This window comes from Hemiscyllium ocellatum, chromosome 8, assembly GCF_020745735.1.
Source record: "Hemiscyllium ocellatum isolate sHemOce1 chromosome 8, sHemOce1.pat.X.cur, whole genome shotgun sequence".
Lineage (NCBI taxonomy): Eukaryota > Metazoa > Chordata > Chondrichthyes > Orectolobiformes > Hemiscylliidae > Hemiscyllium > Hemiscyllium ocellatum.
Genome location: NC_083408.1, coordinates 40,361,113 through 40,386,736, shown reverse-complemented (window position 1 = coordinate 40,386,736; position 25,624 = coordinate 40,361,113). Strand labels below are relative to the sequence as shown.

The window sequence follows — 25,624 nt, the reverse complement described above, 5'->3', positions numbered from 1 at the left end:
GGCCAATTTCCAGGAGTAATTAGGGCTGCAGCAATAAATGCTGGCCTTTCCAGTATCGCCAACATCCCGTTAAAAGAAAAAAGAAAACAAAATATCAGAATTTTTAAAAATATTCCAAAAATATATTTTATTCATAACAAAAATCCTTTTATTTATATATATATATATATATATATTTATATATATATATATATATATATATATACGCACACACACACGTAGTCACAAACACAGTTCAGTTCTGTGCAATAGTATACGAAGAAAACAAGCAAACATTGTTTGACTCTATCCAACAAACCACCTAAAAGCGATTGAGATACCAGGAGATTCTGATAACTGAATGTTCCCCCATTTAACTTTAGCAGGAAGACCTGGGATAATGGTCTTTCCCCACTCTACCCCGGCAGCAGCTACCCCAACCTTTAGTGCTTCTCTCAGCACTGAAACTTTGGAATGTGCCAGTCTGCAACACTCAGTTGAGGTCAACTCCTTGTTTTGGAAGGTCAATGCATTTTGGGCAGACCAAAGAGCATCTTTGACCAAGTTGATGGTCCTCCAGACGCAGTCAATGTTTGTTTTGGTGTGTTCCTGGGAAACAGGAACCATTGCTGATAACTGACATGCTAATTTTCTGCACTGGTTCTCCAAATATTTCTTAGGTTCTGTGCTGGTGACCCTCTACATGATGCAGTGTGCTGGTCTATAGACCTTTCACCTTGGGATTGGGAATAATTGCTACTTCCTCTCTAGCCTCAGAACTGTTGAAATGAGCAACCCATCTCTAGCTACACAGGCTCTGGGTCAAAAGACTGTAAGCAGATTGGAAAATGGGTCTGCCATTCAGAGATAAAGTGATAAGGCAAACTCGCGATAAGGCACAAGACGTACAAAATGATTGGTTGAAAGTGAGGACTGCAGATGCTGGAGATTAGAGTTGATAGGGTGGTGCTGGAAAAGCACAGCAGGTCAGACAGCATCTGAGAGAGCAGGAGAATCGACGTTTCGGGCAAAAGCCCTTCATCAGGAATCCCGAAACATCGATTCTCCTCCTCCTCGGATGCTACCTGACCTGCTGTGCTTTTCCAGCACCACACTATCGATTAAAAAAAAGATTGGCCAACATTCATCAGATCTGTGATCCATCAAAGTATTTTGATCTAAAATGTTAAACTGTTGTTTCATTTTTCACTGAGGCAGTTTCGGTTTTTATTTCAGGGTTTCAGTTCTTTTGTTCCTTTATATCCATAATTCACTTGCTTTCTTATTGCGGAAGACCTTAGGGATGATTGGTATTTGAGGTTAAGGTTGATTTCTGAGATACTTTTACACTCTGAGTACATATTTGGATTGCAAATGTAGGAAAATATTATCTCCTCTTGAACAAACTTGAGCAAAAAGCTTAAATTTCCCACAGGCTTCCTTGCATATTCCATTTCCATCACAGTCACTTCGGTCGGAAAAATAATCTTTCCAAATAATGTGAGGAGGATGATGTGCAATTTCGAACTATTACCAAAGATACAACTAACGTCTTAGGTTCAGTGAACTGCAAGAGACAAGTTAAATACCAACTTCCCCTTCCTGCAAATTGTAAGTTTTAAACATTTCCAGGCATCAAGAATTGCAAAATATAGGCAGATGTCCCCTTGTAATGTGGTCCACATTCCTCTTGTACACAATACCTGGCAGAAGTCTAAATTGCAGGAGATATTTATTAAGCCAGCTTTTCTTCCTTTTGTTTAATTTTTTTTCACTGCAAAAACTTTTTGCAGCAAAGATCCCTGTCTGGAAATCCAAGGAAGCTGAACTGCCAGGAGAGAAAGCTGATGGAACACTCGAAATCTTGATCACTTAGGAAAATAACAAAAAAAAATCTCATCAGCAAAGAAAAGTGCTGGATTCTGGACTTTAGAGTAAATGCAGGCAAAACAAAAAGACCGAAAAGAAAAACATTGTAATTGCAGAGGGTTTCAGACTGAAAGCCCAAGAAATACTTCTTTAAGAGAAATGATGGGCTGCTGCAGTAGGGTATCTTGGGGATGGGAAGGAACATTACTTTTCTGCCAACTGTAGGGAATGTCAATTGTTTGCATTCAAACGTTTGGTGAATTTGTTACTAGTTTGACGCTGGACTGTAATTCTGCAATTTGAAGTCAGAACAATTGCCCTGGAGCATACTTAAGAAGGCCCATAATGCAAAATGGTGGCAGAAGGTAAGTATTAAATGGTTCTGAAGCTTATTCAGGAGGGCATGGGACTCCTGCTGCATTTCAAGAGTGCCTGAAATATGAACCCAGGCATAACCTTTAATCGGGTTTTGCTTCAGTTCGAAGAACATTCAAAATCTCATGCATCCGTAGGCCAGGCTGAAGTCAGTCTCCATAAGAACCTACTTTCCAAGATTTCCCTCTTCAGCCAATGCAAATCCATGAATACCATATACAGCGACACCCATTGTTGCATCTGACTGACCAGCTCATTTGGGTAAGTTCACCAGCAGTGCATTATTGGTTGTGAGGAAGGAGCCCCATGATAGAGATTCACAAACCTCCAAGCCACCTGCAGACACAGACACATGCACGCAGGTACACACACACACACGCACGTGCAGACACACACACATGCACATGCAGGCACACACGCACGTACGAGCAGACACATGCATGCACATGCAGGCACACACATGCGCACGCAGGCACACAGCACATGCACAAGCGCATACTCACACAGACAAACACGGACACATAGGCACAATTTCACAGACATACGGCGCAATCACATGCACACACACATAAATAAACAGGTGTATACACAGTCAAACACATGAACACAGACACACAAGAAGATGCACACACAGGCATATATGGATACGCACACAAACAGACACACGCACAGACATATACAACACCCAAACACACACACTGACACATGCACGAGCACATACACAGACACACTGTAGAATATGATGTGTGCTGACTTGATGTTTAATACTTAGACAAATAGCCAATTCTTATTACATTGGTTTGTTTTATGTTTGACACTGTGATACCCTTTAATTGTCCCCCATGCTTTCCATTTTCCTTCAGTACCAAGGTTACTGAGCCAACTACCAAGAAGACAAATGGACATGCTGTACCAGGCCTTTGCAATGCCATTCCAAGGCATCTGTTAGAAATTATTTAACAATAGGTCACTGAAAAGCTCAATGATGGGTTATCTCTCTTCTTGTGCTAACCACTGTCTTTCTCCTCATAGATCGATGAGGCTGAACTCATTGATAGTAGCCATGCCTGGTGCTTAGCTCCGTATGAAAGCCATTCAGGGTGACTGATGGGGCAGAAGTTCAGAGCAGATTAACGCAGAGATTCACTGCTGTCATACATAGACCAATCTGGCACACTGTGACAGCAGCACACATCATTTAAGCAGCTTGTCAAATACCAACAAGATCCAATCTTTCCTCATTAATTTTCTAGTCTTTGCTTGGCATGTGCCCACCTTGGCTTTAATTTAACCCCTTGCTTTGTTTTTGATTTTAACAATGTTCACAAAAAACAACTTTTTTTTTAAACTTGTCCTTTTTGATTTCACCAGTGCATTTTATTTTTCTTTCTATTATTCCAACTTGAAAAAAATACCGAAGGCCTTCCGACCTGTTTATTGGTTTCAATTGACAGCTCCGGCCTCTGTCTTAAAGCCTTACTTCATAAAAAAAAAGGACAAAATACTCCTCTTAAAGCCAACCTCAGTGATGAGGAGCTGAAGACATAGTGCAGAAGGTAAGACTGAAATATTTGAAATCCATCTTCAGCCAGAAGAGATGGCACAGTGGCTCAGTGGTTAGCACCGCTGCCTCATAGCGTCAGGGGCCGGGGTTCGATTCCAACCCTGAGTGACTGCCTGTGTGAAATTTGTACATTCTCCCAGTGACTGTGTGGATTTCCTTCCACAGTCCAAAGGTGTGCAAGTTAGGTGGATCGTGCATGGAAAATACAGGGTTATAGGGATGGTGTGGATCTGTGTGGGATGCTCTTTGGAGGGTCAGTGTGGATTCGAGGGGCCAAATGGTCTGCTTGCACATTGGAAAGATTCTATGATTCATAAGTGGTAGAGTTGATGATCCATCCTGGCCTCATCTGCAGCTCCCCAGCACAACAGAGGCAGGTCTTCATTTGATATGATTCTCAAGAAATGGCTGAAGGCACAGAATATTAAAAGGCTACAGGCCCTGATATCATTCTGGCAATGGAACTGAAAGCTTGTGCCCCACAGCTCGCCATGCCAAGCTGTTCCACTACAGCAGCAATGTTGGCATCTATCTGACAAGTGCCTAAGCGCTTCCTGTGTGCTAAAAGCAGGGCAAATCAAACCCACTCAGTTACTGCCTTTCCAATCTACTCTTGATCATCAGCAAAATGGCAGAAGGAGTTGTTGACAATACCGTCATCAACTGGCCTTTTCAAAGGAATGAGCTGCACACTGGCGCTCAGTTTGCCTTTTGCTATGGCCACTCAGCCCTTGATCTAATTACAGTCACGGTCCAAAGATGGACAAAAGAGCTGATTTCCTGAGGTGAGGTGAGAGTGACAGCCCTTGACAGTTGACCGAGCATGGCATCAAGGAGCCCTCTCAAACTGGAATCAATAGGTATCAGGGCAAGCTCTCCACTGGTCAGAGCCATACCTAGCTTAAAGGAAGATGGTTGTGGCTGTTGAAGGTTGGTCAGAAGTAAGGAGTGGGATGGAATATTCACTCCTTGGCTGGAAGAGTGCACCTCCAAGAACACTCAATACCATACAGGAAAGAAAAACAGCCCACTTGAACTCAATCTTCAATATCTGGTCCCGTCATTACCGATGCACAGTAGCAGCAGTGTGTGCCGTCTGCAAGATGCACTCCCCAAGCTATAACAATAGCACCTTTTAAACCCATGACCTCCGGAAGGACGACAGCAGCAGATAGATGGGAACTTCTCTATTGTATATTCCACTCCCAATCTACATACCCTCCTGACCTGGAACCAATATGCCACTAATTTGTTTTATCCGTGTGCGGACCTCCATGCATGGTAGTGACTTGGCAAACCAGAACATCAGGGCTGCGCACCTTCCCGGTAACAGAGCTTGGAACTGGGGCATCATTCCTCCACTGTTGCTGGATCGACATCCTGGTACACCCTGACTGCGGGTGTCCCAACAACCCAAAGACTGCTGAGCATCAAGAAGGCAGCCCACCACCACCGTCTCCAGCGCAATTAGAGATGGGCAATAAATACTGGCCTCGCCTGAGATGTCCAAACCGCATGAAAAGAAATGTTCAGTTCCATATGCCCAATTTGTAGCGACTGAGTTTCTCGTGTACTGCAATGCATTCTATGGAGCCAGCATATGAGAATGTTTTACACACAGCTCTGGGAAGACACCTGTGTTTCCTCAAATAACAAATGCTCACTGACTTCAGCAGTTCCATAAGTCATTCCTCACATCAATGTTGGTCACCCAAGCCCAGTAAGTGCAGGAGAACACGAAAGGGTTCAACCAGTTACCACGGTTTCAGTCGTGGTAAACAGGTTTCTGAGAAAGTTATGCAGAAAGGAAAATTATTTTGTATGATTCTTCTTAAAAGAAAAGGAAATGGCTGAAATGATCATTTGGGCTGGGGGACATGGGATTGTAACAGTACTGTTGACATGGCAACAGTTTGAATAAGCACCAATCATGTATTGCATACAGGAATGAGTGGTAGCTTGAAAATTGCTGACAAGAGATGTATTGTGTTGAAGCTTTACAACATGTGTTCATCAGTATAATTCACAAGAATACCACTGTAAAGGGGAAACAGCATTTAGACTGAATGAGAGGAAGATGTTGATTGGTCTGGTATTTTTCATGAACTGCCCCAATGAGTACAAGTTTCAACAATACTGAAATTCTGTATTTATATACCTGTGACAGAGGTACAACAAGGTGTTACCTGCTAGAAATCTGCTTCATCTAACTTTATCCATTTGGGTTGGATCTGATAAGAATGATAGCATCATAAGATTGTTATTCTCACCGGTACCAATTGCAGTTTTGATGTTGTTGGCCATTTGAACAAATACAAGGCTGAACACTTTCAACTTCAGATGGAAAACAAAATGTCCACCACAATGTCCACGCTGTAAGTAATCTAATCTAATCTAATCTAATTCACATTTTGAAATATGTCGGACCATTCATTATGAAAGCAATTCAGTGGCCAGATCAGAAAACCGATCCATATTTGTAAGATTCCTATCTTAAGACTCCTTTATGGTCATTTTCTGGTCCTCAAAATTTCTTGAAGTTTGATTGTCTTCTTCACATAAATTATATTTCATTCCTGAACAGTGGCTTACACACCATTTTTGTTCATCATATGCATATATTTTGGGAATTTGTATATAGCAATAAACTGTCTGTAGAGTTTTGTCATGAAATTATATATCCTGGTGTTGAGATGACCTCAACTGACAATAGCATGTCAACCTTGTGATATATTTAGAACATATTGGAGTCTAGTGCACTTACAATATATACAAAGTTAGTCATTGCTGATCAGTGTTTATTTTTCCATTTTCATTAGCTTTTTGTATGCTGGCAGGGTCACTATGGTAGGCAACAATTGCAAGTTGAAACATAAGATGCTATAATCAGTTATTTTTATTGACCCATATATGTCTTTCATTTTTGCATTGGCACAAAATGATCTTGGCAACCAACAACACACCAGTGACAGTATAGTCCATGATAATATCAAATGCCCCAAAGCATTGAGCTATGAGTCCCTGTTTCGGAAACAGCTGTACAATGGAGTGGGCTGTGTAATTTGCCTGTAGTTTAAATGATGAGTGCAGGGCATTCGCAATGTTTACACAATATACATATGAAAAATAGACAACTCCCCGTGTCATCAGATAACGTAGTTTGTAGATTGTCATTTGGCTGTACAAAACTGCTGAAAAAAAAACACATTGTTGCTGTTCTTTGATTTGAGTATGTTTAACCCTTCTGCATTTTCTGACAAATCTGGGAGTTTGGGGAGTCCATCTCTATGGCAACGCCTTGACCAATCAGAGCCAACTTTCCACCCAGTAAGGATGCTTGCAATATAAATTGTGATTGTTTGAAATTGGCATTCTTGTGTTTGTCCTGATGAGCAGTAGAAAAGTTTCACCAAGATATGTCTTTTTTTTTAAACAATAATCAAGTTTCTGAGGGGAATATGGAACACCAGACTTTGCTGGAGCAGAGCCCCTAATATCAGCTGCTGTTAGTTCGACTTCCCTTGCGTATTGAATTTTTAAACATTTTATGTGATGAGTTTCTGAAAATGGGAACTGGTGGCTTTGCAATGAAGGGAACAGGACTCCAGGGACTGGAATGAATATGAATCAAGATTAGAGTGGTGCTGGAAAAGCACAGCAGGTCAGGCAGCATGTGAGGAGCAGGAAAATCAATGTTTTAGGCAAAATCCCTTCTGGGAACATTGATTTTCCTGCTCCTCGGATGCTGCCTGACCTGCTGTGCTTTTCCAGCACCACTCTAATCTTGACTCTGATCTCCAGCATCTGCAGTCCTCACTTTCACCGGAATGAATGTGGCAAGTAGCTATATAATTCTTTACCAATCTAACAAACAGTATGCAGACTGAAAAATAGATCTGTAAAGGGCAATTCAACATCATGTCAGGTACAGGAAGGGGGACACAAGAGAAGGAAAGTAATATTAGAGGAAAAAGAAAGAATTGTATTTACTTCATGTTTTTCATGGCCACCAGGCATTTCAAAGTTTTTATTTTACAACCACCTTTTTGCTGTTTTTTATGTGCATACAGAATCAAGGAGCTGTACAGTGTGGAAACAGACCCTTCCGTCCAGCTCGCCCACGCTGACCAGATATCCTAAATCAATCTGGTCCTACTTGCCAGCACTTGGCCCATATCCCTCTAACTGCACCCCCCCCCCGCACATTCATATACCCATCCAGATGCCTTTTAAATGTTGTAATTGTGTCAGCCCCCACCACTTCCTCTGGCAGCTCATTCCATACACGCACCGCCCTCGGCGTGAAAAAGTGGCCTCTTAGGTCCCTTTTATATCTTTCTCCTCTCACCTTAAACCTATGCCTTCTAGTTATTCCCTACCCTGGGGAAAAGATCTTTATTATGTTCCCTATCCATGCCCCTCATGAATTTATAAACCTCTATCAGGTCACTCCTCAGCCTCCAATGCTGGAGGGAAGACAGCCCCAGCCTATTCAGCCTCTCCCTATAACTCAAATCCTCCAAGCCCAGCAACATCCTAGTAGATCTTTTCTCCATAAATGGTAAAGTAATTTGAGGCAGGTAATCAATTTGTGTATAGCTAACTCCCACAGAGCTTGAGTGTGATAGATTACCAAATTAGTTGACTGCGCTGTGAATTGAGGGGGTAATATTGGCTAGGACACCGAAGGTAATTCTGTTTACTGCACTGGAGTGTCAGCCTTGATTTTTGAGCTTAAGATTTGGGATGGGACATGAATCTGAAACCTTGCAATATAGAGTTCAGAGTGCTACCAGTTGAACAATGACTGACACATACCTGAGAGCGAGAGGGAGATAGAAAGGTTTAGTTTCAGTTTTAAATTTACAATTTTTAAAAAGTCTTTAACAATGGTCAAAACCTAAAGGAATGAGATTTCACACGTGTAGTTTTATTTTCAGTGCCAGAGAGGTCGATTTTCACTAATTGAATTTTCTAACATTCGTTCCAGTGTATTTAAGTATTCGAAATTATGGATCTTAACCTTCTATGCTGACATTATCTACCTCCCAAGTACGGCGACTCCACATCATTCACTGTGTTTCACTCATGAAGTAGCAAGCAAGAAGTCATTTGTGTAAAACTTAAGAGAAGCGTAAATAGACGCATGCAAAAAAAATGTTTGTATCATCATCTTCATTTGTGCACGTGCTTATGATCCATATGGACTTCAGTAAGGCGTTTGACAAGGTCCCCCATGGGAGACTGATTATCAAGGTTAGATCTCATGGAATACAGGAAGAACTAGCCATTTGGATACAGAACTGGCTCAAAGGTAGAAGACAGAGGGTGGTGGTGGAGGGTTGTTTTTCAGACTGGAGGCCTGTGACGAGTGGAGTGCCGCAAGGATCGGTGCTGGGCCCTCTACTTTTTGTCATTTACATAAATGATTTGGATGCGAGCATAGGAGGTATAGTTAGTAAGTTTGCAGATGACACCAAAAGTGGAGGTGTAGTGGACAGCGAAGAAGGTTACCTCAGATTACAACAGGATCTGGACCAGATGGACCAATGGGTTGAGAAGTGGCAGATGGAGTTTAATTCAGATAAATGCGAGGTGCTGCATTTTGGGAAAGTAAATCTTAGCAGGGCTTATATACATATTGGTAAGGTCCTAGGGAGTGTTGCTGAACAAAGCGACCTTGGAGTTTAGGTTCATAATTCCTTGAAAGTGGAGTCGCAGGTAGATAGGATAGTGAAGGAGGCATTTGGTATGCCTTCCTTTATTGGCCAGAGTATTGAGTACAGGAGTTGGTAGGTCATGTTGCGGCTGTACAGGACATTGGTTAGGCCACTGTTGGAATATTGCATGCAATTCTGGTCTCCTTCCTATCAGAAAGATATTGTGAAACTTGAAAGGGTTCAGAAAAGACTTACAAGGATGTTGCCAGGGTTGGAGGAATTGAGCTATAGGGAGAGGCTGAACAGGCTGGGGCTTTTTTCCCTGGAGCGTCGGAGGCTGAGGGGAGACCTTATAGAGGTTTACAACATTATGAGGGGCATGGATAGGGTAAATAGGCAAAGTCTTTTCTAAGGGGTATCGGAGTCCAGAACTAGAGGGGCATAGGTTTAGGGTGAGAGAGGAAAGATATAAAATAGACCTAAGGGGCAATGTTTTCATGCAGAGGATGGTCTGGGTATGGAATGAGCTGCCAGAGGAAGTGGTGGAGGCTGGTACAATTGCAATATTTAAAAGGCATCTGGATGGGTATATGAATAGGAAGGGTTTGGAGGGATATGGGCCGGGTGCTGGCAGGTGGGACTAGATTGGGTTGGGATATCTGGTTGGCATGGACAGGTTGGACCGAAGGGTCTGTTTCCAAGCTGTACATCTCTATGACTCTTATCTGCAGTTCTTCTTCTATTTGTAGAGGAACTACAGCAGCATGTCCTGTTAGCCTCCGTTTACGTCGGAAGGAAAATCTGACCGAATAATCTCAGGTGGAGAAAGGTTCAATCTTACATTTCAGCTGAAAGCTACATCATGTACCATTGGCAGTGCTCACAATATATTTAGCCATTCCGAGACATCAGGTGACTGTCAGCTTTTCATATGAGCTTGTAGTCAGTTTTAATCTCTACTCATGGCTCTGCTCACTTCAGTGAGTGGAATTAATCTTACAGAAGCATGTTTGAGACAGTGTTCAGCTGTGAGAGTGTGGCCCATAGCCGATAGTTGCTTTCTCCATGATGAGCTGCCCTCAGAAACACCAAAAGGCCAAATTGCCCTTTTCTCGCAACTTAAACTTTTATGAATGTGGCACCTTCTTTATTGTAAGATGCACTGGAGGTTAATCAGATAAAAATTAACAACAGGCCTGAAGAGCCAACACAAGAGATGATCAAAAAACTTGGTTGAAGCCGTAGCTTTAAAGTTACTTAAGGAAGTGGAAGACAGGGAGATTTAGGGAGCAGATTCCTGAATGTTACCCCCAAGTAGCTGAAGGTTGGTACAATAAGGGAAATGACAAATGCAGAGTTAGAGGAGCATAAATATCTTGGGACGTTGTATGCGCTGAAGGAAGCTACAGAGATGGTGTGTAGTGTGGGCATGGAGGGATTTGAAAACAATGGTGAGAATTTACATTGAGCTGTTGCCAGATCAGGTGTCAACGTAGGTCATTGAACTTGGGGGAAAGTTGAATGGAGCTCGTTACCACTAAGGACAAGGACAGCAGAAACTAGGGTGAACTGAACTTTATGCAGGGTGGAAGGGTGCATTCGCCAGGAGAGTTTTGGAATAATGGAATCCTGCAGGAACAGAAACTTGCATGAGCAGTAGCGGGGCACTGTTTACTCAAGGTGAGGGGGTTACTTACAGCAACGCAGTGCCACCATTGTGGGTGCTTGTAGCCCAATGACAGGCCAACCATCCTGACAGTAACCCCATTTCATGAATGATGGACTCTCAGCACATGCTGGAGACCAGCATTAATATAATAGTACCCCATTTACTGTGACCTCCATCCCAAACAAATTCATACATTATCTAGTTCTCCCTTCCAGAAGGATTCACTTTGTGTGAGATTGGCCACTTTAGACTGTTAAACCTTAAAGGTATGTGGAGTTGATTTCACGGACACAAGGGTTGAAGGCCCGGCTCAAAAATGGCCTCATTTAAATCCTGGTTGTGCATCTGTATATTAATGTGTATACCTGTGCCTGTGTATGTGTGTGTGTGACTGTGAGTGTCTGTACGTGAGAGACTGCATATGTATGTGAAACTATATGTGTGTCTCTGTGTGTGTGTGCACGCGCGCACCAATGCACTGTTGCTAATTCACAAATAGTAGCCAGTAAATATGAGGTGTTGTCAATCCAATGGCTTCCCTTATGGACAGCTAAATAAAAAAAACATTTTTGGAAAATCTTCTCTCTGTTTGTAGAATGGTTACAGCACAAAATGTGTCTGTAACAAGCGTTTCTTACCTGTGTAAACCAATTCTCCTCTGCCTTTTACGTGTACCCCTGCAATTATTTTCTCATCAAATAATGATCCAATTCCATTTTAGAAGTTACAATGGAATCTGCTTCCACCACACTCTCGGGCAGTATTTTCCAGTTCGCTGTGACTTGCTGGTACAAAGGCTTTTCCTTAAGTAATGTTGCTTTGTTTTGCTAATTGCATTAAATCAGTGTCCTTTGGTTTTTGGTGTCCTATCAATGGGGACAGTTTCTTTGTTATTTATTCAGGGGATTTAGGAGTCTGTGCCACAGCCAACATTTACTGCCAATCCCTCTAGAACAGTTCAGAGTCACATGTAGGCCAGACCCCTTAAGGATGGCAAATTTCCTTCCTTAAAGGACATTATTGTCACAGATAGGTTTCTGCGACAATCGATGATGGCCAGTGTCGTGGTAAACTTGAAAGTAACTTTCAATTCCAGGTTAGAAAAAAGTTTCATTTAAATTTTACCATCTGCCATGATTAAATTCTTATCTGTGGCCTCAGAAAACTAGCAAGTGTCTCTGAATTACTTCACCACCAGCTGCCAGTTTCTCTCTCACGATTCTATCTAAACTCCGGATGGCTTTGAACATTTCAACCTTTTTTCATTCACTTGTGGCATGTGGGCTTGGCTGGTTGGCCAGCACCTATTGGCTGTATCTAGGTGCCCTTGAGAAGGTGACAGAGAGCTGCCTTTTTGAACCACTTCCGTCCACTTGCTGTGAACCGCAATGCCATGAGGGAGGACATTCCAGGATTTTGACCCAGCGACAGTGCAGGAACAGTGACATATTTCCATGTCAGGGTGATGAGTGGCTTAGAGGGAAACTTGCAAAAAACTCTTGTAAAAAATGTTTGAATCATCATCTTTATTTGTGCACTTGCTTCTTACCTGCAATTACCTGGTGTTCCCATGTATCGGCTGCCCTTGTCCTTCTAGGTGGAAGAGGTCATGGGATTGGAAGGTGCTGCCTGAGGATCTTTGGTGAATCTCTGTTGTGCATCTTGTAGATAGTACACATTGCTGCTGTTGAGTGTCAGGGTGGAGGGAGTGGATGCTTGTGAAAGTGGTGCCAATCATGCGGGCAGAGGGCAGTCAGCTGCCTTCGGGAAAATGAGGCAATGTGTCATGGATTACCTGTTCCTGTTTTACCTGCATGCCTGGCTTGCGCCTGCATTAGCTATTCAAAGAAGGACAGTGGTTTCTCTCAGACTTGACCAAAATTCATCCCTCAGCAAACCCACCAAAACAGATTAGCTGGTCATTTACCTCCTTGCTAAGACCAAATTGGTACCGTGGTATTTCCCTCCGTCACTGTAATGCCTGCAATTCAAAATTAATTCATTGACTGTAGGTGCTTTGGGTGCATCCCCAAGGATGCTAAAACCCTGATATAAATTCATTCACTTCTTCTGTTCGTTAAAACATGCTATTTTGCAGGGTATTCACCTCAATCATCTCCAACCCCAGATTTTAAGATTAAGCAATGGCTTCCAGTACCTGAAACCTTCATTTTGACAAGTTGCTGGCATCAGGAATTATTCCTCCCTGTTAAGTGGCAAATAGGCTGTTAAAGCCCAAACAAAACCAGAAAAACAGAACCAGAGAGAGAAAGAATTGGACAGTAAAAGGAGTGGCTAATGGTCAGCTCGGAGAATGAATGGCTGTGAATGGGGACTGTTAGTGACTGCCAATGGGTAGTGTGTAATAGCAGGGTGTCCTGGAGGGAACAGTCCTTATGGAATACTGACAAGGGAATGGAGGGGAAGATGTGTCTGATGGTGGTATCTTGCTGGGCAGGGCAGAAATGGCAGCTAATGGTCCTCTGGATGTGCTTCTTTTGGTACAGTGGGTGAGGTCAAAGGGGGAACCCTTTCACTGTTATGGGAGAGATGAGAGGGGGTGAGGGCTGAAATGTGGGAGATGGGTCAGGGTCCTGCCAACTACAGTGCCAGGGAATGCTCAGTTAAGGAAAAAAGTGAACACTTTGAAGGTCATCCCCACCCCCAGAAGCACATCCAGAGGTTCATTAACTGTCATTTCCACCACGTCCATTGGGATGTCACCAGCAGACACATGTTCCCCTTCCTTCAGTTGTCAGCCTTCTGCAAGGGTCGTTCCCTCTGGGACATCCTGGTCCACTCCTCTTTCACTCCAAACGCACCCCCAAGGTGCCTTCCCCTGCCCATTTAATGCCCCTCCTCTGAATCCAAGGTCCCAAATACACCTTCCAGGTGAAGCAGCAATTTATGTGCACTTCACACAATCTAGTCTACTGTATTTGCTGCTCACAGTGTAGTCTCCTCTACATTGGAGAAGTCAAGTGTTGACTGGTGGACCTGGACTCAATATCGAGTTCAACAAATTTATGACATGAGCATCTTTCCTAAGTTCTCCACACTCACGCACAAGTGCACATGCACACTCGTGCACAAACGCACCGGGCCTGGTTATCACATGAGCTGCTATTAGACACAACCCATTATTAGCCACTAATATTCCCTTTTAACAGCTACTCATGCCCCCCCACACTGATTGTTATCGTCTCCTTTGCCTCTCCAACTGTTTCTCTCTCACTTTAGGCTCTATCTCCACCTATCATTTAGTCCTTACTCCCTCCCCCATTCTATCTTCTGCATTAAACAAAAAGCATTTTTCCTAGCTACCATCAGTTCTAAGGAAGAGTCACCAAACCCAAAACGTTAACTCTGATTTCTCTCCGCAGATGCTGCCAGGCCTCCTGAGATTTTCCAGCAATTTCTGTTCCAGTTTCTGATTTCCAGCATCCGCAGTTCTTTTGGGATTTTTATTCAGTCTATCAAAGCTTTCCTCCAGGTTGCTTCACAAATAAGCACAGATTGCCAAATGGTAGTTGGCACCAGCACATCTCTTGTTTTATGATACTGTTGTATCGTGCTTGTTTGTTGTGTGTGTGTGTGTGTGTGTGTGTGTGTGTGTGTGTGTGTGTGTGTGTGTGTGTGTGTGTGTGTGTGTGTGTTACTGAAGCTGAAACCAGACAAAGGTCATTGTCCCTTGTCAGTGAGAAGCAATCAGGACGCTCACCAAGTGTTTCAGCTTGTGTTTATTCATGGTGCTGGATGGCAGTCACAACTGATGGAGCTCTTGTGTTCCCCATGCAGGTTTCCTGAGCCCGATCCAAACCACACACTGGAGGAACGCGTCGTACACTGGTACTTTGGTCAACTGGATAAGAACGGCAGCAACAACATCCACAAGAAGGAAATGAAGCCATTCAAACGCTTCTTGAGGAAGAAAGCCAAGCCAAAGAAATGTGGGCGGAAATTCACCGATTACTGTGACTTGAACGAAGATAAAACCATTTCATTGCACGAGCTGAAAGGATGCTTAGGAGTGAAAGAAGGAGGCAAGTCACTATTTAAAAAATGACAAATAAAACACTGCGGGTTAGACAGAGACACATTACTTTTGGAACTTTCAATTTTGGCAGAATATTTAATGTAACTGAATTACATTTTAACTGAATGGGAAAAAAATGGCATTTTACCTGAAACAAATTTCTCTTTCTCCAGTCTTTCTCCCTCCTCCCCTGCAGTGGCTGTACTGTCTCATTAATTTCCAAACAGTTTATTGAACCTAAAGACATTGTTTAGCTAAGTTGCTTCTTATGAAGGTTTTAGAATATCTAAAGCCTTCCATTTCATTATCCTATAATGCTCTGTGTGAAAGTATACATGGATCCTGTCTTGATGAGTTCTCTGCAAGCCTTGCATGGACAGCAAAGAACTTTGGTTGAAAGGACAGAGGAAATCTCCTTTCCCCTCCCAAATATGCTGTAAAGCTCACAAACTTCAGGACATGTAAAGGAATCAGAAAACCAAAGTGGAACAGGGAATACTGCCAGTTTGAGGTTCCCCTGCCTAATCAATTAAAAAGCACCGTGTGTGAAACACCTCAGTTGAGTCCATTTTCAGTTTGTTAACAGATTTTGCCAATACTTTACTGCCCCACTCACATTGCAAGCTGAATCATTGTCAATTGTGCAACAATGTAGGCTACAGCTACATCTGACAGCAGCTCCATTCAAAAATATGATAGAACTTCTGACTTTGAATATATTGCCATTCTTTTTTGTGGTCCCTGGGCCAAAAAGCTTGAACTCCCATTCTAACAGCACAGTGGGTGTCCCTTCACCACATGGGTTGCAGCAGTTCAGTAAGCTAGCTCAACACCACCTTCTCAAGGACAGGAAGCACAATAACCAATAAACGCTGGTCTTGCCAATGATGCCCTCAATCTTGAGGCATTGGTTGCACTGGGGAAACTCGGAAGAAAGAATTCAGCAGTTGATAAGGATGGCAGGGAGGTGATGAATTGATGTGCTTTCCTTTATGTGTCTCTAAATAAAGCATTTTACAAAAGGAGGCAATACACCATTAGGTCCTGCTGTGGGACTGAGATGGAGGGACATCACGTACTGCCCCATTCACTCTCTGATGATGCTTACAGCTTTCATCTTTAATAGTAAAGGACTAATAACCTTAGACAACAAGTAACAGAAGAAATGTGTCTGATTTATGCATGTATTTCTCTGTCTATCCCAATTCATGTTTGATTTCCCTATCATTGATAGTTTGACTTTCCAAAGTTCTTTCATCCAATATAGTGAGGGCCTTATTAATTCAATGTGGCAGGTGGAATCCACCACCGCATCACTTGGTCACACCACATTCAGCAATGGAGATTTTATTAATAACAGATCATTGTTTTCTTCACATAATCCTTCAAAGTTCTTTGACAAAGAACGTTTGATGCATTCGTTAGTACAATTTCTTCCTTACCTCATTTTAATTTCTCTGTTCTTGCATTTTGGAGACAACGTGTTGCCTTCACATTGATTTCCCTTCAGTATCATTTGCCTTTGAATTGTTGCTTGGGTTTTTAAAGGGTAAGCAATTGATTTTCAGGCAGTTATACTTTTCTCTTTCATAGAATCCCTACAGTGTGGATGCAGGTCATTTGGCTCATTGAAAAGCATCCCAACCCGGCCCACAGTCTCCCACCTCCCTCCCACCCCCTCAACCCTATCTCTGTAACTCTGCATCTCCCATGGCCATTCCACCTAACCTGCACATCTTTGTTCTGTGGGAGGAAACTAGAGCACCCAGAGCAAACCCACGCAGACAATGTGGAACCCCACGCAGACAGTGACCCGATGGTGTTTGAATTCTGCCATCGTGTCTTTGATGAAGTTGTGCTGTAATTTGGGTGTAATTTGGCCACTGAGTAAGTTTCCATTCCTCCTTGCTATGGACAATCTCTTCCTGGGGTGCAATTCTGCAGGAGACACTTATCCTCTAGTAAATCAGTCAAGGAACCAAACTTCTCAGCTCTTAGCCTCCAGCTTTTTGGTTAGACTAAAATCTGGTAAATCAGTGACTGCATTGGAGCTACTTCTCATCTGGAATTGTAAAAAACCATCAATTTTATTTCCAATTCTGTGGTTCTCCCCACAGATAACACTGGGCCAGCCGAGACTCCACAGCACTTCTGTTTTATTTTATTTTTTAATAGCAAAGTTTTGTTTTAAATCCTAAATGAGATAATATGTTTCTTTTTATTCAGAATACTACTTTGGCAATTTTTAAACCAAAAAAGAATTACAGTTTCCCCAGAGTCTGTGAGCACATTGGAAGTTAGGAATTCAACTTGTCTGATGTTTCCTGATTGTAAATCCATCATTACTCACTGTATCCTCAAAAAAATGAAACGGGAACAGTTAATGATGGCTAAAGCACACACAAGACTTGCAACTGGTGAAAGACTGCTTGTTAGTCTGTGTCAAGCCAATTTATTTCTATTAATGCAGCAGCTGATGCTGACAATGAGCATGTGCAGGAAGTGCTGCTCCCTATTGTTGCAGCACAAACAGACATGCCATTTGAAAGGGGTCAGAAAACTGCTTGAAAACTGGGGGAATGGGGTCAGAACTGGATTTGGCTGGGCTTACCTTTGACTGACTCTGGCCAAATTATCCAGACTATCAAACAGTCTTTTGTTGCTTTCCTCAACTCCAGTAAGGTTGCTGTCACCTGTGTATCTATGTGTGTCAGCATGAGCCAGAACTTTCGAGAGAGGAACGATGTGGAGTGCAGAAATACGGGGAAATGTCAGAACAATGGAAATAAGGCATGACATTTTTATATTTAATAAAGTACAATATTGATGCAGCTGTCCTAAAAAAAATACAAGTATTTGAGGGTTCCAAACAACAATGATAACAACAACATATATTTATGTTGTGCGTTAACTGAATGAAATGTACCAAGGTGCTTTGTTCGAACATTATAAAACAAAATATGGCCGCAAAGGTGATATTAGTTGAGATGATCCAAACCCTTTTTAGCAGGCATTAAAGGATGAGATTAAATGGAGTAGAGCATATATTGTGGAGCTTGGGGTCTAAGCAATTCAAGGCACTGTTATCAACAGTGAAACAATTATAATTATGAATGCTCAAGAGGCTAGAATTATACTAGTGAGGAAATCTCGAAGCACTGTAGAGTTGGACAACATTATAAAGAGAGGAGAATAAAAAGCCATGGACATATTTGAATGCAAGGATGAGAATTTGCAAGTGAAGAATTTGGTTGGCCAGTAATCCAGAGTAATTTAGAATCTGATTTGATCTACATGTAGGAAAAGAATTCCCCTTCGCACTTTAATCTTGAACTTTTACCTTCTCATCAACTTGCTTTGAAAACTGCCCACCTTACGACTACTGGCATGGCAAAGTGGTCCATAAATTGAGCTATGGTCAGGTTGGTCAGCAGTCTTCCCTCCTTTCACAAACTTACTTGTTTTCCCACAAATAGAGAGATCATAGAATCCAAAATGTTTCATTAAAAGGCATTTCAAAGTTTATGAACACACTACATACAAGACAGATTTAGTAGATAACCAAATGGTCAAGGGCTATAAATGGACCACAAGGGACATCATAGTGGCTCAGTCATTAGCACTGCTGCCTCACAGTGTTGGGGACCAGGGACTGATTCTACCTTTGGGTGACTATCTGTGTGGAGTTTGCACATTCTCCCTGTGTCTGCGTGGGTTTCCTCTGGGTGCTCTGGTTTCCTCCCACAGTCAAAAGGTGAGACGGATTGGCCATGCTAAATTGCCCTCAGTGTCCAGAGATGTGTAGGTTAGGTGTGTAAGCCATGGGAATTACAAGGATGAGGTGGGTCTGGGTGGGATGTATTTCATATGGCCAGTGTGGACTCAATGGACTGAATGGCCTGCTTCCACACTGGAGGGATTTTACAAAACTACATGACATTCTTTTGCCACGGAGACACCTTTGAATACAGTAGACTACTTTGATTTGTGCAAAATGTTTCGGTTTAAAATAAAGGGCTCTGTGATTTTTACGGAGAAACAGAACACTATTGCAAACACTGGATTCCTGGCCTCAGAAATGATTTGGCTTTATTTAGACATTCCTTCAGCAATTTTCTTTGTTCCTTAACTTGTGGTGGAAGGGTGCGATGCTAACTAAATTTCACCGTCGTAGTTGAGGCTGGCACATTTGAGCAGCAGATGGTAAAGTGGAGACAGGAGTTCATCCCGATTCCAATTTCCAAGCAAGTAAATCTTCAGGCTTTTATTACAAGCCGTCTCAGTAGTGGGTACAGCTTGTGCACTGATCAGTGAAAGCAGATGGAAAGTCTTAATTGCAGATGAAAGAAAAAGGTCGTGTTGGGACTTAGTTAAAGAAAGATCTGCCTCTAACGACAATTTCTTCAGGTCTACTGCAGATCTTTAAGGAGATGTTTTGCCTTCACTCATTGTACATTCTCACTGGGTTAAGATCAAATCAATATCCTATCCCACCCTGTCCTTTCCGTGACCGTACTTCCCTCAGCTTTTCATTCTTCTCACAAACACAAAACAATTATGTTGCACTTTTTAATAATCTCATTACATAGACCAAAGAACATTACAGCACAGTGCAGGTCCTTCGGCCCTAGATGTTGTGCCGACCTGTCATACCAATCTGAAGCCCATCCCACCTACACTATTCCATGTACGTCCATATGCTTGTCCAATGACGACTTAAATGCACTTAAAGTTAGCGAATCTACTACCATTGTAGGCAAAGCATTCCATACCCTTACTACTCTCTGAGTAAAGAAACTACCTCTGACATCTGTCCTATATCTATCACCCCTCAATTTAAAGCTATGCCCCCTTGTGCTCGCCATCACCATCCTTGGAAAAAGGCTCTCCCTGTCCACCCTATCTAACCCTCTGATTATCTTATATGTCTCTATGAAGTCACCTCTCAACCTTCTCTCTAATGAAAACAGCCTCAAGTCCCTCAGCCTTTCCTCGTAAGACCTCCCCTTCATACCAGGCAACATCCCAGTAAATCTCCTCTGCACCCTTTCCAAAGCTTCCACATCCTTCTTATAATGTGGTGACCACAACTGTATACAATACTTCAAGTGCGGCCGTACCAGAGTTTTGTACAGCTGCAGGATAACCTCATGGTTCAGGAACTCGATCCCTCTATTAATAAAAGCTAAAACACTGTGTGCCTTCTTAATGACACTGTCAACCTGGGTGGCAACTATCAAGGATCTGTGTGCATGGACACCGAGATCTCTCTGCTCATCTACACTACCAAAAATCTTACCATTAGCCCAGTACTTTGCATTCCGGTTACTCCGACCAAAGCGAATCACCTCACACTTGTCTGCATTAAACTCCATTTGCCACCTCTCAGCCCAGCTCTGCAGCTTATCTATGTCTCTCTGTAACCTACAACATTCTTCGTCACCATCCACAACTCCACCGACCTGAGTATCATCTGCAAATTTATTAACCCACCCTTCTACACCCTCACGCAGGGTGCTTTGCAGACAATGAGATATTTCCGAAGTGTAGGCATTGTGTGATTCATGCGCATTCTGTTTGTGCACAGCAAAATCCCATGAACATGTGATAAAAGAGCACTGAATCTGTTGCTTAATTGATTGAGCGATAAATATTGGCTAGGATATCAGGCATAATTCTTCACTTACAGAGTCATACAGCATGGAAACAGATACTTTTGTCCAACCAGTCCGTGCAGACCATAATTCCAAACTAAACTAGTCCCACCTGCCTGCGCTTGGTCCACATCCCTCCAAACATGTCTTATTCATGTACTTACCTAAATGTCTTTTAAATGTTGTAATTGTACTTACATCCACCACTTTCCCTGGAAGTTCATTCCGCACACGAATCACTCACTGTGGAAAATATTTGTCCCTCATGTCTTTTTCAAATCTTTCTTACCTTAAAAATAAATCCCCTAGTCTTGAAAATTCCTCACCCTGGGAAAAAGACATATATCATTCACCTGATCTGTACCTGTTATGATTTTATAAACCTCTGTAAGGTCACCCTTCAAGCTCCTGTGCTCCTCTGATAAAAGTCCCAGGCTATCCAATCTCTCCTTAAAAGTCAATCCTTCCATTCCCAGCAACATCCTGGGAAATCTCTGCTGAACTCTCTCCACTCTTCCTCAAACAGGATGACCAGAACTGGACGCAGTACTTCTTCCAAGTGGCGCCACAGTATCTTTTGCCATCCACCTGGGAGGGCAGCTTGTGTTTCGACATAATGTCCTCCACTCCAAAAGACAACATGTCTGTCAGGCTTCCGAAAGAAATCAACGAAGTGTTATCCCGAATTAATCTGGTCATCTGCTCCACATTATTTCCCCCACTTTCCGTGCTCCTATGGTCCTTGGCTCTTCACCTGGAATTCCCAATCCAGGATCAGATTTATGCTCCTATTCCTCTATCAGACCATTCTATTGTTTGTCACCCAAATAATATGCCGAATGAAACAAAATAATCAAATCCTAAATGTTGCCAGCTGGTTCTGGATGGAAGTGTTGAAAATAAAGGCCCAGTCTTTGAGAAAGCCAGGAACAGGACGATTAAACACTTCACATGTTGTGTTACCTACAGCTGCAACAATGTTCAGTAAGAGATTGCACATCATCTAGATTGCATTGGATAGGCATATGGAGGATAGTGGGCTAGTGTAGGTTAGCTGGGCTTGGATCGGCGCAACATCGAGGGCCAAAGGGCCTGTACTGCGCTGTATTTTTCTATGTTCTATGTTCTAAAGTGCAAAAGTATTTTCTTTCAGCAATACATACAGTTTTGGCTATTGCAAAGATATTACTAAGCTGCGGATCTTACCGGGCACTTGTAGGTTTCATAAATAATTGCATGGAATAAAATTGAGCAGGAACTTGGTGGTTGGCACATTTGGTCCTTCCTTTTTCTCAGAGTTAACAGATCCTCTGATAGTTCTGGTTTTTTCTTGTGTTTTTTAAATTTTTTTTATTTTCTCCCCTGCACCCATGTAGTTTATGTGCAGGTGTAGGACACGGTGAAGAACAACAAGTGTGTAAATCTTTATTTATATTCCACCATCAGGAAGAAAGGAAACACCCGAGTGACCAGGGACGAGCAGTGCCCTTCATTTGGTCCCTTTATTGTGTCAATCCATCAATCAGTTCAAACAGTTTGTTCATTGGTGGGCGAAAAGTCTCACCTCTGTCTACAACCTCAGAATGACCACAGCCTCCTTTATTCTGTTTCGAACATGTGAGCTGTCATAATAATTTACTCCCCTCCCCCAGAGGCCCTCAATTTTTTCGGTTGCTTTTTTGCACTTTTTTTTCTTTTCGCTGTTCTCCTATTGGGCTTCAGTGTCTTCCTCAGCTGACCTTTTCACGTGACCCTCACACTCCTGATGAAGGGCTCATGGCCGAAACATCGACTCTCCTGCTCCTCAGATGCCACCTGAGCTGTTGTGCTTTATCTAGCGCTGCCCTTCCCAATTCTGGCTCTCCAGCATCTGCAGTCCTCACTTTCTCCTTTACCTGTGTGCGTCTAACAGTGTGTGACGGTAAGCTGGTGATCCATGGAGCCGCAGCTTTGGTTGCACTCCTCTCTGGTCGTCAATCCAGACTGCTTACATTTCTCTGTTATTGTCAGGGTGATGAAGTTAACCTTTGACCTTTCCACCTTTTTTTTGCAGGTAGCAGTGCGAGTGGCCTCTCAAATGGAAGAAGACAAGGAACGAACCCTTTCAGTAAGGCTTAGCTTCTCTCACGGTTTGTAGCTATCACAGACGTGGCTCTAACCCCACCAGGGGGCGGGGTTGAGGGGTAGGTGGGTGATTGACAGGTGCAGCTGGTGAATGAGGTGATGTTGAATCCTCCCAATCAAAAGCAAAATGGTTATTTTCTTTTCCCACATTCGAAACACACTCCTCTCCGGAGAGGTGGGCTCAGGAACGTGCTGTTCCCGCTAATTCCCTCGGCACGGCTGGAGGCTGTAGGCCTGTTAAATTTCTGAAGAGGAAAAAATGAAAGTCCAGCTGTTTGTTTGTGGGCAATGCTTGGCAAGGAAGATGGGAAAGCTTGTGCCAGTAGGGTATGTGTCACGAGAAAGAAAGTTTCAGAGCATGTTGAGACATCATGGCCGACTGTCCCCCAATTCAAGGACCATGTCTACTCAGGGGAGCAGGCTTCTGCCGTGACTGTACATTTGTGACTGACCCATTCTCGACCCAGTGGGTGAAACAGGCTAGCAGGATCCGCAGTGCAGGATTTGCTTACCTTCACTGCCACTCTTCAACGAGAGTGTCGCAGTGCCTTTTAAGCATTATCTTTGTCACCCCTCAGAAAATTGGCCATTTTAGAGTTGTGAGCGGTGGACCTGGTATGTGCAAATACTTTAATATCAACTGTGCATGGTGTGCAGTGCACTATAGTTGGGAAGATGTTCCCATTGGTCAGAGAGACTAGCACCTGAGGGCACAGCCTTAGAATAAACGGAAGACCTTTCAGAACAGAGATGAGAAGAAACTTCCTCAGCCAGAGATTGGTGAATCTATGGAATTCACTGCCACAGAAGGCTGTGGAGGCCAGGTCATTGAGTATATTTAGGATGGAGATAGATAGATTCTTGTATGTCAAGGGAAGCAAGGGTTGTGGGGAGGATCGTTTGAGAAACTTATCAGTCATGATTGAATGGCGGAGCAGACTCAATGGGCTGAATGGCCTAATTTCTGCTCCTGTGTCTTATCATGTTCTTATAGCTGATTTTGCTATAAGGAGACTTGTGTGAATGACAGAGAACAACTGAACATCACTCCACTGGGTGGGGACCAGTGAGCCAGAGGTGAAGGCAATGTGCAAAGACGAGAGATTAATAAACAGGATCAACAAGTGGTGTGTTTGGAAGACTTATCAATGCAGGGAGTAGGATGATGAAGAACTGTGCTTTTGGGCAAAAGTTCTAATGAGTCGGATGTGATGACTGAAAAGTCAGGGCTCAGAGAGTGGAGATGGAGCAGATTGCAGTAGTAATAGTTGGGATTCTCCTCCATCATTATTCCCTGCCCAGTTATATCGTCCAATACACTCAGCTCTGTTATTCTGGACTTTAGATTTTTTTTTATACTTGGGTTGTGTCTAATGTACATTGGTTTAGCTCATTTCGCTTTTCTCTGGGTAGTTCCAGTGAATCACTTTTGACGGTATACCAGACGAGGCAGTCACCTTTTGCAATAACAAAGAGGCAAATGGCCAGTTCATTTCCCAACTTCTTCACTTAATTTGACATTTTAAATGCCCGAGTGATTACTTTTTTGAAAAAAATAATGATGTATCAGAAACAAAAGCGGGAGTTGCTGGAAAAGGTCACAACAGGTCTGGCAGCATCTGTGAAGAGAAATCAAAGTTAACGTTTCAGGTCTGGTGACCCTTCCTCAGGACAATGTATTAGTGTTCTCTGAGAGGAAGAGCGCCCAACACTGGGCAAGGTGTTGCAAACTCCGCCCTACGGATGTGTTACAGAAGGGTGGTTTCAACTATTGAAACTTTCAACTCTTCAACACTCACATGTCCTGCCAAACGTCACCATGCAGTCACAGGCAAATGCTTTTTCACACTTGCTGATGATCATCCACTCTGTGTGTTTTATGTTTCAAGTTCCATCTACGTAAAGCACCATTTGCCGTTGTTATTTTTGATTCACTTGTGGGATATGGGCATTGCTGGCTGCACCACTATTTATTACCCATTCCTAGTTGCCCTTGAGAATGTGGTGGTGAGTTGCCATCTTGAGCCACTACAATCTACACGCTGTAGTTAGACCCTCAATGCTGTTGCCATAATTTTAACTCAACGACACTATCAGGATGGTGAGTGATTTGGGGGGTAACTTCCAGGCAGTGGTGTTCCCGTGTATCTGCTGCCCTTGTCCTTCATGATTTTGGAAGATGCTGCCTAAGCAGCATTGATGAATTTCTGCATTGCATCTTGTAGATAGTAGACACTGCTGTGACTGAGCAATGGTGGTGGATGGAATAGATATTTGTGGATGTGGTGACAGTTAAGTGGGCTGCTTTGTCCTGGATGGTGTCAAACTTCTTAAACGTTGTTGGAACTATGCCTTTCCAGCCAGTGGGGAGTATTCCACCACACTCCTGACTTGTGCCTTGTAGATGGTGGTCAGGCTTTGGGGAGAGAGAGAGGAGGTGAGTTATCTGCTGCAGTATCCTTAACCTCTGATCTGCTCCTGTAGCCACTCTGTTCATATAGCTCGTCCATTCCTGGTCAAAAGAGATTCCACTCCCTCAGTCCAGCAAGAATGTGAAGAAAGCTATAGTGTTCCAGCCACAGTTATGTGTTCATTCCAGCAGGCATAACAAGTCAAAGGATGGCCTATAAGAGATACCAGCTGATGGAATGGCTGGTGACTCTGACAAACATGAATACAGAGAGCACTAACCAA

The 25,624-nt window shown here is 42.9% G+C and overlaps 1 protein-coding gene across 3 annotated transcripts in view; it reads left to right on the top strand.

Annotated features, from left to right (window-relative positions):
- smoc1 (SPARC related modular calcium binding 1) overlaps window positions 1-25,624 on the top strand; it is a 243,621-nt gene that overhangs the window by 208,179 nt on the left and 9,818 nt on the right. For all 3 annotated transcript variants that reach the window (XM_060828350.1, XM_060828349.1, XM_060828348.1), the window contains exons 11-12: window positions 14,915-15,159; window positions 22,860-22,913. In XM_060828350.1, coding sequence (XP_060684333.1) covers window positions 14,915-15,159; window positions 22,860-22,913 — 299 coding nt within the window. The remainder of the gene's footprint in view (window positions 1-14,914; window positions 15,160-22,859; window positions 22,914-25,624) is intronic.